The sequence below is a fragment of the Salmo salar genome, chromosome ssa16, assembly GCF_905237065.1.
Source record: "Salmo salar chromosome ssa16, Ssal_v3.1, whole genome shotgun sequence".
Taxonomy (NCBI): domain Eukaryota; kingdom Metazoa; phylum Chordata; class Actinopteri; order Salmoniformes; family Salmonidae; genus Salmo; species Salmo salar.
The window spans coordinates 68,688,417-68,701,259 of record NC_059457.1 but is presented as its reverse complement, the minus strand read 5'-3'; the positions used below and the strand labels follow the sequence as shown (position 1 = coordinate 68,701,259).

At 43.7% G+C, this 12,843-nt stretch overlaps 2 protein-coding genes across 7 annotated transcripts in view; one reads left to right on the top strand and one right to left on the bottom strand.

Annotated features, from left to right (window-relative positions):
• LOC106574421 (gamma-aminobutyric acid receptor subunit beta-3) overlaps nucleotides 1-6,185 on the bottom strand; it is a 54,340-nt gene extending 48,155 nt beyond the window's left edge. For 2 of the 3 annotated variants that reach the window (XM_014150297.2, XM_014150298.2), the window contains exon 1: nucleotides 5,679-6,183. In XM_014150297.2, coding sequence (XP_014005772.1) covers nucleotides 5,679-5,806 — 128 coding nt within the window. In that variant the 5' untranslated portion in view covers nucleotides 5,807-6,183. Of the gene's footprint in view, nucleotides 1-5,678 lie in introns of all 3 variants that reach the window. The other variant, XM_014150300.2, reaches the window with a different exon arrangement.
• The window catches only part of LOC106574423 (gamma-aminobutyric acid receptor subunit alpha-5), a 34,416-nt gene extending 21,983 nt beyond the window's left edge, over nucleotides 1-12,433 (top strand). For 2 of the 4 annotated variants that reach the window (XM_014150306.2, XM_014150302.2), the window contains exons 7-11: nucleotides 1,194-1,394; nucleotides 3,515-3,658; nucleotides 6,798-6,950; nucleotides 8,989-9,200; nucleotides 9,480-12,433. In XM_014150306.2, the coding sequence (XP_014005781.1) occupies nucleotides 1,194-1,394; nucleotides 3,515-3,658; nucleotides 6,798-6,950; nucleotides 8,989-9,200; nucleotides 9,480-9,785 (1,016 nt within the window). In that variant the 3' untranslated portion in view covers nucleotides 9,786-12,433. The remainder of the gene's footprint in view (nucleotides 1-1,193; nucleotides 1,395-3,514; nucleotides 3,659-6,797; nucleotides 6,951-8,988; nucleotides 9,201-9,479) is intronic. The other 2 variants (XM_014150304.2, XM_014150303.2) reach the window with 2 other exon arrangements.
• Nucleotides 12,434-12,843: the final 410 nt, after the last annotated feature.

Here is a 12,843-nt window from a genome sequence, read left to right as displayed (position 1 = left end):
ACTGAAGGAGTAGAGGCACTGGCTTGAAGGGGCAGAACACCCATTATTAGTTTGGACCGACCTTAAGAATCTTGAATATCCCCGCACCGGCAAAATTCTCAACTCTACACAAGCTTGTTGGGCTCTGTTATTCACTTGGTTTAACTTTACCATCACCTACCGCCCTGGCACCAAGAATGTTAAGCCTGATGCTCTCTCTCACCTGTATAGTTCTGCGGCTACACCATCATATCCAGAGACCATCCTCCCTACCTCCTGTCTCGCTGCTACACTTGTCTGGGGAATCAAAAGCCTGGTCCGCAAGGTGCAGCATTCCCAGCCGGACACCGGGGGGCCCTGATTCGGCTCGCTCCCCAGTCCTAGAATGGGCACATTCCTCGAAGCTTACCTGTCATCCCGGCTCCCGCTGGACCATAGCTTTCATTCGACAACGTTTTTGATGGCTGACTATGGTTTCTGACGTCTCCACACTGTGTGCGCTCAGAACAAGACTCAGCGGCAAGCTCCGGCTGACCTCCTTCAACCACTCCCTGTGCCTCATCAACCCTGGTCCCATATATCCCTGCCACTGGTCTCCTTCCGTCTGATAGCAACACCACCATCCTTACAGTGGTGGATAGGTTTTCTAAAGCCGCCCATTTCATTCCCCTTCCCAAGTTACCTTCAACTTACCTGCACCCTCATCATTGGGTCGTCGGCTAGGCTGTCCTCTGGGTTTCATCCTCAGTCCAACGGCCAGTTGGAGCGTGCCAATCAGGACCCATCCCACAACCTGGAGCCAGCAACTCGTGTGGGTGGATTACGCCCGGAACACCGTTCCCTGCTCGGCCCCTGGGCTCTCACCTTTCGAGTGTTCCCTGGGTTACCAGCCTCCGCTCTTCCCAGAGCAAGAGGAAGAGGTCAGCATACCCTCAGCCCAGATGTTCGTCCGTCGCTGTACCTGGAAGAGAGCCCGGTCCGCTCTGCTTAAGAACACCTCCAGTTATCGTCTCGGGCAGAGGGTATGGTTCTCCACTCGGGATCTGCCTCACAGGGTGGAATCCCGTAAACTTTCCCCTCGCTTTATCGGCCCCTTTCCCATCTCTAAAATCTTTAGTCCCACTGCTGTTCGTGTTCTGTTGCTTCCCTCCGTATACATCCCACGGTTCATGTTTCTAAGATTTGTCTCAAAGCCCTTTGTCTCCTGTTTCCAGGCCCCCCTCCCCATTTCATCGATGGCCATCCGGCATACACGGTGAGACGCCTGGTGAGTGTTCGACCTCGGTGCAGGAGTTTCCAGTACCTGGTTGACTGGGAGGGTTATGGCCTGGAGGAGAGGTGCTGGGTCCCCACTAAGGACATCCTGGACCCGGCCCTCATCGCTGACTTTCACAGCCGGCATCCCGGTCAACCAGGTATGCGCCCGGGTAGGACGCCAGGTGGCGCCCCTAGAGGGGGTTACTGTCACACCCTGATCTGTTTCACCTCTCTTGTGCTTGTCCCCACCCCCCCAGGTGTCTCCCATTTGTTCCCATTATCCCCTGTGTATTTATACTGTTGGTTTCTGTTTGTCTGTTGCCAGTTCGCCTTGTCTCGTCAAGCCTACCAGTGTGTTTTTCTAGTCCCTGTTTTCTAGTTCTCCCGGTTCTGACCTTTTCTGCCTGCCCTGACCTCAAGCATGCCTGCCGTCCTGTACCCACCTGACTCTGACCTGGTTTACGAACTTCTGCCTGTCCTCGACCTGCCTCTTGCCTGCCCCTAGTCTATTAATAAATATCAGCAACTCGAACCAACTTCCTCTTTTGTCTGCATTTGGGTCTTGTCCTGTGTCGTTATAGTGGCATTGTGTTGTGCGACAAAACGGCTAATTTTCGAGTGGCCATTTATTTTCCCCAGCACAAAGTGCACTTGTGTAATGATCATGCTGTTTAATCAGCTTCTTGAAATGCCACACCTGTCAGGTGGATGGATTATCTTGGCAAAGGAGAAATGCTCACTAACAGGGATTAAACAAATTAGTGAGAAAAAAATTAGAGAAATAAGCTTTTTGTGTGTTTGGAAAAATTCTGGGATCTTTCATTTCAGCCCATGAAACATGGGACCTACACTTTACATGTTGCATTTATATTTTTGTTCAGTGTAGAATGTACATAGTATATGTCTGATGATTGGAAATTTGATAGTAACAATGCTTTTGTTAATTCATTTTTAAAGAAAATTAGATATGTTTGTACTTCAAATGATAACTCTCTGTCATGAGTAGTGTAAAAAGTGGGGTTTTGGCTGTAACAGATCGCCAAAATCTTCATCTTCATATTTTGGTTCATAGTTCATATTTGACATGCTCTATCTGGCTATAATAAACTATAGCTGACCTGAACTTTGTATTACTGATCGATCCAGACTGTTCTATTGATACAGCCTATTAAGAGATCCTAAATGTTGGCAGGCCTTTGTGTTCTATCTTGAGTCAGTGTTTCAGGAGAGGAGCCAATGCAACTCCTTGTGGATGTCATGAGTCTTTAGGGCTTAGCCCCAGTAGAGTGAGCTCCACACTGGACCCTCCTGTAATCCTCTAGGTAAGAGGGATGATGTCCTAAGGGTGGAAAATCGACACAGAGAGCTGACAAGAGAAATCATTCGCTTTTAGATTAATTGGGAAAGAATTTGATTACAGATCACCAATTTGAGCGAAAAACTAGTAGGCTCCAATCTGAAGCTGGTGTTTGTGTGTGTCTGCTTGCCTGCCTATCTGCCTCTCCGTCTACCCATTTGTCTGTCTGTCTGCGTATGCATCCTTGTCTTTCTGTATGTCACGATGCCTGATGACCCTCTCTGCTGTGGCAGAGGCGTAATTTGGACCAGACCTTGGGGGTCAGTGTTAGCCGACACTGTCAGCTCCAATCAGCCACTGTGGGTGGCTATGTGATTAACAAGCTGTGTTGCGTTGCAAACATGTGCTCAACCACAGCTCAATCTAAGCCTGAAGCCCCCAGAGGGGCAAAGCTGGCAGAGTCCCTTACTCTGGTCTATACTGTACAGCTTCCGGTGGATTGTCCTACTATGGTAAAAGGCAAAGAGATTGGGTATAGCCGTGTCGTCTCTTAAGCTCTGTTCTTAGAGAGAAAACCATTCACCACATAATCCACAAACGCAATGGGTGCCTAGCTGTACTTAACACAGCAGGATCAGAAGCACTGAGACTTTGCATTTGATAAACAAATCAACTAGGACACCAAAACCAGGATGTAGTTTCACTTAGAGTAGGATATGAGGAACCTTGTGTCCTGGACATAAGTAACAAACTGTTCTGTTCCTTTTCCATAATGCATTTAATGCGTACACGACATAGGCCTCCGATTGTGTTGCCAGAAGAGAACGTTTAGTCCTAGTAATAGCTTCATCCTAGTGTCGCTCGACTCAACATCTGAGCTTCAACTATGACTTTGGTCTGAGACTTGCTAGTTCTGATACGTGCCCTGGCCTGTATAATATCTCATTAGCATCCTCACAGTGTCCTGTTTCTCTCTTTCAGATGCCTATCCAGTCTCTGAGGTGGTGTACCTCTGGCAAACTGGTGCTGCCAAGTCTGTCGTGGTGGCAGAAGACGGATCCCGTCTCAACCAGTACCACCTGATTGGCCAGACCGCGGGCTCTGAGGACATCTACACCAGTCGAGGTGAGGTATATACTCAAAAACCTGTCCCAGCTCTCTTCCAATATCCACACTAGCATACCCTAGAATTAAGCAATGTATTACGGCATGCATTCTAATTGGTATGCACATATGGATGTTGGAATGGAATGTAGCCTGAGACATTGATTTAGCATTGTAGGACCCCTTTAGGTATCAAAGAATATATATAAACAATGTTTGATAAAATATTGTATTTTGGCCTTTACTACATAGAAAAGATATGAAATATGAAAAATATATAAATATATAAATATTGTATTTTGGCCTTTCAATGCATAGAAATGCATTGAATAACACATTCATAAATGACTATGAAGACAGTGCAAAAATAAAGGTTTTGAAGTGTCTGTCCTATATCTAGGAGACATAAGAAAGCTCAGGAAATATTTGTGTTTTCATGGACACATATTTAACCCCTTATTTTTGTCGGCACAAAACTACCTCCATACTTCCATTCATTGTATGGGTTACCTTCAGACGAGTCCTGTGACACTTGTTGCGGTAGTAGAGCAAAACAGAGAGTCATCTTTTCATAGAGTGGTCATCTTAGTTGGCAGGCCAAACCGAAGACCGGGATGTCTCATGGTCTGACAAACACCGATATAGCTCGGCCACCTTCCACCGCAGGTGCGGAAGGCCGTCATAGGCGGACGCAATGGATTAAGACACAGCCCATGCAAATATCTCTATCTTAAGCTGACCGATTTTCATGGGGATTTTGTTATTACGTTACTTAGATTGAAGCACAGGTGGGTCAGTAGACTCTTAACGGTTACGTTGGGGAAATTAATATTTTGGGGAAAGTATCCTATTCCTTTCAAATGTCATTTTTAGTCTGACTTCTCCGAACTCCACTGTACTTCACTGTAGGCTAGAGGGGGGGAAGGGAAATATTTTGGAGAAGGAGCAAGAGCAGGAAGGGAAGTAGCCAGCTGTCACTTTAGGCTACACATGGACTCACTTATTCCTGTCCTGAGCTCCCTGGGAGTCAAGGGTTAATCCCGTGTTGGCTGTCCCATCAGGCTTTTGCATAAGAGGACGACATCACAGCGCCCGCAGGGATTGGACATCCCAGGCTCCCGGGCAAAGACACGTGGGACTGAAAGGCTTAATTCCCTTATGTAAAGCGGAACTGTAATACACTTCGGCTGCTGTCTGCAGAATGGCTATTAAAAGTGTGGATTTCCCTGGTATTGTGCGTAGAATGGCAGAAACCATCCAGCCCAGTCAGAGTCATCATCACAGCCGTTTAACTCTTTGGCCATGAAAGGCGAGGAGAGGCAGGACAGTCCCTCCATGGCAATCTCCCTTGATCATGGATAAGAACTAAAACCCTCCCTGCCTGTTAAGTAGGCAGCGGGATCCTATAAGCTTCCACTGATAAGTGTAAACTATAGTCCATTTGTGGACTGACCCCGAACCTCAGTAGGCCCGCTAGCTAAAAGTGTGTTTCTGTGGATCTCCTTTCCTCCACCTGCTCCTCTCTGCTTTCCAGCAGTGACAAATGGAAGCTGCGGAGGTCAGGTGGTGGCTGTAGGCCGTCTGTCTGGCCCAGGGCCAAGTCTGTAGAGTTCACTGTCCCCGATGGGAATCCAGTGGGTCAGTTCTGTTGTGGTTCTTCAATTAGCATGTGCCTAATCTTAGCTACAATCCCTCTATGGCTAAATCAAGACGAGATTAGCAACAGCTCGGTTTAGGGACATGACATCCTATACCCCCTCACAGTACATTTACAGCAAACCAGACTGAAAATAAATACCGTACACCCCTAAAATGATATAGTACATTGTTTGGTAAAAGAGGGAAATATAGTTTATCCTGCAAAATGGAGTCCTTTAGTTGGGTTTAGAACAGTGTGCCTTTATGCAATGTCTCCTTTGGACATATCCCAAAACCCAGCCTATTCCAATCTTCTTTCTTTATATTTGCATATTTACATGTAAATTAAATTTTCTTAAGTATTTCAAGAACTTTCTGGGACCACCGTTGCCTTAGTACTCACCAGTTGACCAACATGGCTGCGTTATTGTCTGCAATGAATGGAAGTTCCCCATAAACGCTCCAAAATCCGTGCAGTAAAATCCACCAAAGGTACATGTTCATCCCTCTATGAGTCTCATCGGGCTCCATGCATCAACAGCAAACAGTCCGGATGGAGGATCGGGTCCCCGGTCGGTCGGTCGGTCGGTCGGTCGCTCGGGGCGGAGAGAGGCTGGGAGTCATGGGTGTCTCCCCGGTGGGCCGAGAAGACGCCGGCTAGCTGGGGCTTCTGGGGCTGGAGACATGATGGTCCCTGCGTTAGCCCTACGTCCGTTTGGCTCACAGAATCACAAACTTCCCATGGGGCACCAGGTCAGCCCCCCTCCATCACACCCCATGGGAGAATTGTTATTAACTAGGAGCTAAGGTGTGTAGATATCTGTCCGTCAGTCACTGGAGATTTGGTAGCGTCGCGTCCTTGTCGAGTGCGCGAGGCCAGAGCACAGCAGAGCAGAGCCAAGCTGAGTGAGTGGGCAGGACTGAGCTAGCGTTTTCCCTGATGGCAGGATGCAGATTGTTACAGGGGATTAGTGAGATACAAAAATCCGATTTTGCCTGGAGAACGCAGCAGTCATCAGTGGATTTTCTATAGTTTATCAGGCGCCGGCTGTGGGAAGCTAGAAAGGATTTTGTAAAAGCTTCAAATGCAATCTTCAGTTGGTTAACAGGATATGTTTTTTTTTTTCTCTCCGCTTTTTTACCACAACACATTTACCTCACACAGCAACCGTCACATTATTGAGCGTAACATACATATTTTAGCGAAGCCATTTTATATCATATTTTATTCATCTGATTAATTGTTTTCTTAGATAATTAAATTTGTTGGCGATTGTTGCATCCTGGTCATGTGTTTTTTTATATAACGTTTTTTAAATATATATTTATATTTTATATTTTAAAAAAATTACAAAAATGCATATTATTATAAAGTTCGATAAAATTATCAAATATATAATACAATTAGATAAAAATGCAGGATGACTTTGCGATTCACTCTCTCTTTCTACTGTACATCTCTATCATTGTTACCACTGCAATAATTCATTTATCTTTGTCCCACTGTCCTCTAAACCAACAGGACAGTACACAGTCATGATGTGTCACTTCTACCTGAAGAGGAAGATTGGTTACTTTGTCATTCAGACCTACATGCCCTGCTTCATGACCGTGATCCTGTCCCAGGTGTCCTTCTGGCTCAACCGTGAATCTGTACCAGCCAGGACCGTCTTTGGTTAGTATGACCGCACCACAACCACTTGAATCAACTCTAACTAAAAGTGTACTTTCAACTCAAAATGGACAGTATGTGTTGCCCCGTCACCCAACACATACAATTATCACAATTTTCATGAATCCTGTTAAGATTTTTTTTTATTTAAACCTTTAGTTAGCCGGATAAGTCATTGAGAACACATTATCTTTCACAATAACGACCTGGTTAAACTGCAATTATCTATATCATTCATGATGATGCCAATTTGAAATAGATTTTCAGGCAATTATAGACATCACAGGTGATGACCACCTTTCTCTTGTCCCTAGAAAACCCCTGAATGTCTACAGTAGGGTTTCCCAACTGGCAGGGGGATTTCATTTGGCCCCCCAAGTTCTGAGCAAAAATAAATAAATTGTTATACTTATTTTATTTATTGTTGGACATAAAAGACCATAAAAACACCAGCAAATCAGCTCTAAGTGAATTTAATTTTGAAAATCTATTCCAAAATATTCCCACCCATAATAGAGAGATACACTACGTGACCAAAAAAAGTATGTGGACACCTGCTCATTGAACATCTCATTCCAAAATCATGGGCATTAATATGGAGTTGGTCCCTTCTTTTCTGCTATAACAGCCTCCACTTTTCTGGGAACATTGCTATAGGGACTTGATTCCATTCAGCCACCTGAGCATTATTGAGGCCGGGCACTGATGTTGGCCAATTAGGCCAGGCTCGCAGTCGGCATTCCAATTCATCCCAAAGGTGTTCGATGGGGATGAGGTCAGGGCACTGTGTAGGCCACTCAATTTCTTCCACACCAATCTCGACAAACCATTTCTGTATGGACCTCGCTTTATGCATGGGGGCATTGAAACAGGACTGTTGCCACAAAGTTGGAAGCACAGAAACGTCTAGAATGTCATTGTATGCTGTAGCGTTAAGATTTCCCTTCACTGTAGCTAAGGGGGCCTAGCCCGAACCATGGAAAACAGCCCCAGACCAATATTCTTCCACCACCAAACTTTACAGTTGGCACTATGCATTCGGGCAGGTAGCGTTCTCCTGGCCTCCACCAAAACCAGATTCGTCTCTCGGATTGCCAGATGGTGAAGCGTGATTCATCACTCCAGAGAACGCGTTTCCACTGCTCCAGAGTTGGCGTGAAGGTTTACACCACTCCAGCTGACGCTCATGGTGATCTGAGGCTTGTGTGCGGCTGCTTGGCCATGGAAACCCATTTCATGAAGATCCCGATGAACAGTTCTTGTGCTGACGTTGTTTCCAGAAGCAGTTTGGAACTCGGTAGTGAGTGTTGCAACCTAGGATGCGCTACGTGCTTCGGTGGTCCCGTTCTGTGAGCTTGTGCCACTTCGCGGCTGAGCTTGTACCACTTCGCGGCTGAGCTGTTGTATGACGGTGCCACATTGAAAGTCACTGAGCTCTTTAGTAAGGCCATTCTATTGTCAATGTTTGTCTATGGAGATTGCATGGCTATGTGCTCGATTTTATACTCCTGTCAGCAATGGGTGTGGCTGAAATAGCCGAATCCTCTAATTTGAAGGGGTGTCCACATACTGTTGTATATAGTGTATACTGTATGTTATCGAATACAAATTTAAGCAAGGTTTGAAATGATTATGATTATGTTTTAATGAAGTATTGTTTGGTCTTCTTGCGATCAATTTGCAGTCTACAAATGATTTGTAATTATGTTCCGGCCCCCTGACCATCCGCTCAATAACAAATCAGCCTGCGGCTGAATCTAGTTGATGATCCCAAAATTTCTACAGCTTCCACACGTCACTACAGATTATGTTAACCACTCTATTCCCATATACTAAAGAATATATTACAACCTGTTGCTCACTCATCATACAGGGGTAGTGTTCATTAGGCAGAGAATGGAAGAAAATGGACTGAAACAGGGAGGGAATACCTGGCCTTGTCCAATTAGAAACTCTTATTTTATTTTTTCTGTTGCAAAACGTTTGAAACCCTTTTCCACTGTGTGCCCTAATGAACATGACGTGTCTGTTTTTCTACCAGGTGTTACTACAGTGCTGACTATGACTACTCTCAGTATCAGCGCTCGCAACTCGCTGCCTAAGGTGGCCTACGCCACAGCCATGGATTGGTTCATCGCTGTGTGCTATGCATTCGTCTTCTCCGCACTTATCGAGTTTGCCACCGTCAACTATTTCACTAAGAGGAGCTGGGCGTGGGATGGCAAAAAGGCCATGGAGGCTCAGCACCCAAAGGTGAGTCCAGGTATCCCTCTCTCCATTTAGAAAACTGTCTATGAAACACTATTGAAAAGTGATAGAGAGCAATGGTTGTGTTTTTGGGATGACGTAATGGAAACGTTGATGCTGTACATGCATAATAGTTACTGACAGAAATCGTAAAGTTAAAATAAAAACCGTTTAGGCCCGGTTTGTGTGGGTCTACATGTAACATGGACTATTTGTATCCATCCAACACAAATAGTACCGTATTAAATATTAAAATGATACATTTTAAATGTTTTATCTCAACAGAAAAGGGACCCTATGGTGCTTTCTAAGAAGCCCAACAATGTCTGTACAGCAGGAGTGAACTACACCCCCAACATCACTAAGGATATCTCTATCTCCACCATCTCCAACAGCACCTCCATACAACTAAGATCGTCTGAAGCAGAAGTCCTGGACCCCAAGAAAACCTACAACAGCGTGAGCAAAATCGACAAAATGTCCCGGATTGTTTTCCCTGTCCTGTTTGGAACCTTTAACCTAGTGTACTGGGCTACTTACCTCAACAGAGAACCGGTCATCAAAGGAGTCAACATATTGGCTCCAACATAGTGTCTTTGTCAAACACACGACCCTACCTTCAACCATATTGGCCTACAAGCTGCTAAAGAAAATGCTACTGTGTCACAAAGGATGGGAGATGTCATGGGTTCTGTAATTCTCATACTGTCATTTGCATGAAGCTTTTTAGAGAGATACTCTAACCATGTTTGCCTTGATATTCCATCATTATACCTACTGTATATTGCTTTAATTCAACAATGACATTTTGAAAGTGAAAATCAATGGCATTTTGAAAGCGAAACTCGACAAGGACATTTTGAAATGCTGCAGTGTGGACATTTGTCCTGGCCTCAAATGAATTGAAAACTGTCATGGTATTGATGTTGTTGTTTATAACCCTGTCATCTTGAAGAATAAGAGACTGAGAAACACATGCTGTGTTAGTAATAAGATATCGGAAGCTAGGATGGTAAGGAAAGTGGCGAATAATGATTTTCAGTGTCATTTCCAGTCAATTTGTAAAGTTTGTATAATACTGCAGACAAATCTCTCTTATCTCTATTGGATACATATGTTGTTATACTTTTGTCATTTTTGCCCATCTCACATGTACTGTTTGTACAATTTAAAATGTTACTATTTCTTACCTCTATCTATATAATGTACAGATGAATCATTTTTGACAAACTTGGGTCTAACTGTGGAGACAGAGGCCAAATAAGCTAGCAAGATACAACTCTGTGATGTAATTGATGATACAGTCTAATCAACCTAGGTGAAAGTGCACAGTCGGAAAATTCTAATCATTGCCAAGTTATAAAATGGTTGGTTTATAAGGTCTGACTTTTTCAATTGCAATGAAAGCGTTTTCCCGAAGCTAGAGGGAGTGGATGCCTACTTAGAAGTTTTGTGCTGCCCTTTGTTGTGAAAGGTTGAACTCATGTACTGTAACAGGATCCGTTTTCAGGGTCGTGTTCCTTAGGCATCAAATGGGGGAAAACGGACTGAAACAGGGAGGGACTTCCTGGATTTGTTCAATAAGAAACACTTATTTCATTTACCGTTTCAAAACATTTTGCTGCAGTTTGCCCTACTGAACACAGCCCTTCTACACTGCTGTCCTATCCTCATTGTGTCATGACCAGATTGGCCCCAGTCCCTGAAGTCCGCTAGGATCTAATTAGCCTGGGATAATGAGCTTGTACCTGTTAAACACTATCTGATATGGCCCCTGGAGAGAGAACCAACCACATGGGACTGACCACCCACCCTCACCCCAGGCCCAGAGCGCTTTGTTCAGGGTACGGAAAGGAGAGCATGTGGGTAGGGCTCTGGGGCATGGTGCCTCTGTGGTAACACCTACTTTCTTGTTACAGACTCAAGAGATCGAGATACGGTGTCTTTTTTTAAAGAGAGAAAGAAGAATAATGGATTCAACACAAAATAATAAGTTTGTGCTTCAAGGCCACCATACTGGAGAGAAAAAAGAATCCCCACTTCAGTAAAAGATGGAGATATGAAACAAGCTGTTCCTGAGAATCATATAAACTCGTTGACACAGCATGTGTACAGAGAGAAAATACTGGATAATTATGGATATGATGATGGATAATATTGGTGACGGATGGATACTTTAAATGTCACTGACTTTACAGTTCTCATTAAAATATCATGTTGTAGATAACGCAATAACTGTACATGTATCATTATTAATTATTTTATATTCAAATCTCCTAGGCATCAAAGACATTCTTCATGTATATAGAGACAGTGACTAAAATACCTCTTTATTTGTATGTCTCTATGTGACATCTTGTGTTAAAAGAATAATCCACCAAAAAAACTTGTATGTAATTTTTTCATTAGTCCACATTTGATACAGTCCCAAAATTGTTTTGCATGTCAGCAATCATGTTTTCAAGATAAAGGACTTTCACAAAGTAAATTGCCACTTGCCACATCATTAAATGCTGTCATTCCATTGCAAATCAAATCTATTTAATTTAATGTCAGATACAGTATATTAATTAGTTAAGTGTACTATTCTCCTTGTACTGGTGTCAATGTGCACATACTTTGAGGTTGTAGTCAAATGTTTTTTTTTTTAAGCACTTGACAATTAAGCATCCCTCTGAAAAGAAATCCACCAATCAGACTTAAAGTACATCTTAATGGGACAAATGGGACATGACCCCATGGAGGTGTCATGTATGAGCTATCCCTTGTCACTAATAGCAACCAGCAAAGGATAGGAGAGGAGGGGACTGCACTGATGACTCGATGGATTATAGAAATACTGGCCCATGAGGTCCTGTTGTGTAGGGAGAGAGAGGACTGATTCCATCCCATCAGTCACTGTGGCAGCCACATCTGCCATACATCTGTTTGTCAAGGATTTAGTTCCGCTTAAGTTGCTTTTCCATTCAGGAGCCCTGTGTGTTTCCCTCCAATTTAAGCCCTAACTGATGACAAATGGTGGTGCTCCTATGCAGTGGACAGCTGGGGTGCGTGTCAGCAGGCAGGGAGAAATGTAAAATTGCAATGCTACACTGAGACAAAAACTCATGATAGCTCATCGCTATGAGGTTGTAGCTTAGCATAGTGCATACACTACCACCCATGTCTGTGTGTCTGATGCATCAATGGCTTATGTGACTAAAAAGTGTCAATAAATGTATGTACATTATTTGATTAAATTAGTACACTGAAATCACCTTTTACCATATTATTATATTCTGTTTTCAGGGGAGAAATTATTGAATAGAATAGATGGTTTTCAGTCACAGTAGCCTATATCCTCTGTGTATGCATGTTGCATGTAGATAGGCGATACAGTAGCCTATATCAGGCAACTTGTATTACACAGTATAATCCATCTATTTGAATCAAACCTGTGAGAAAGCAGGGGTACTGGTCTACTGGTTGGAGGATTTGGATGAATACATCCTGATTCAGATGTATTTATATGTCATGAACATCTTTCAAATGCATTAGCTTGGCATAATGGGAGAAATGGGTGCTTGCTTTTTTTTAACCTTTATTTAACTAGGCAAGTCAGTTAAGAACAAATTCTTATTTTCAATGACGGCCTATGAACAGTGAGTTA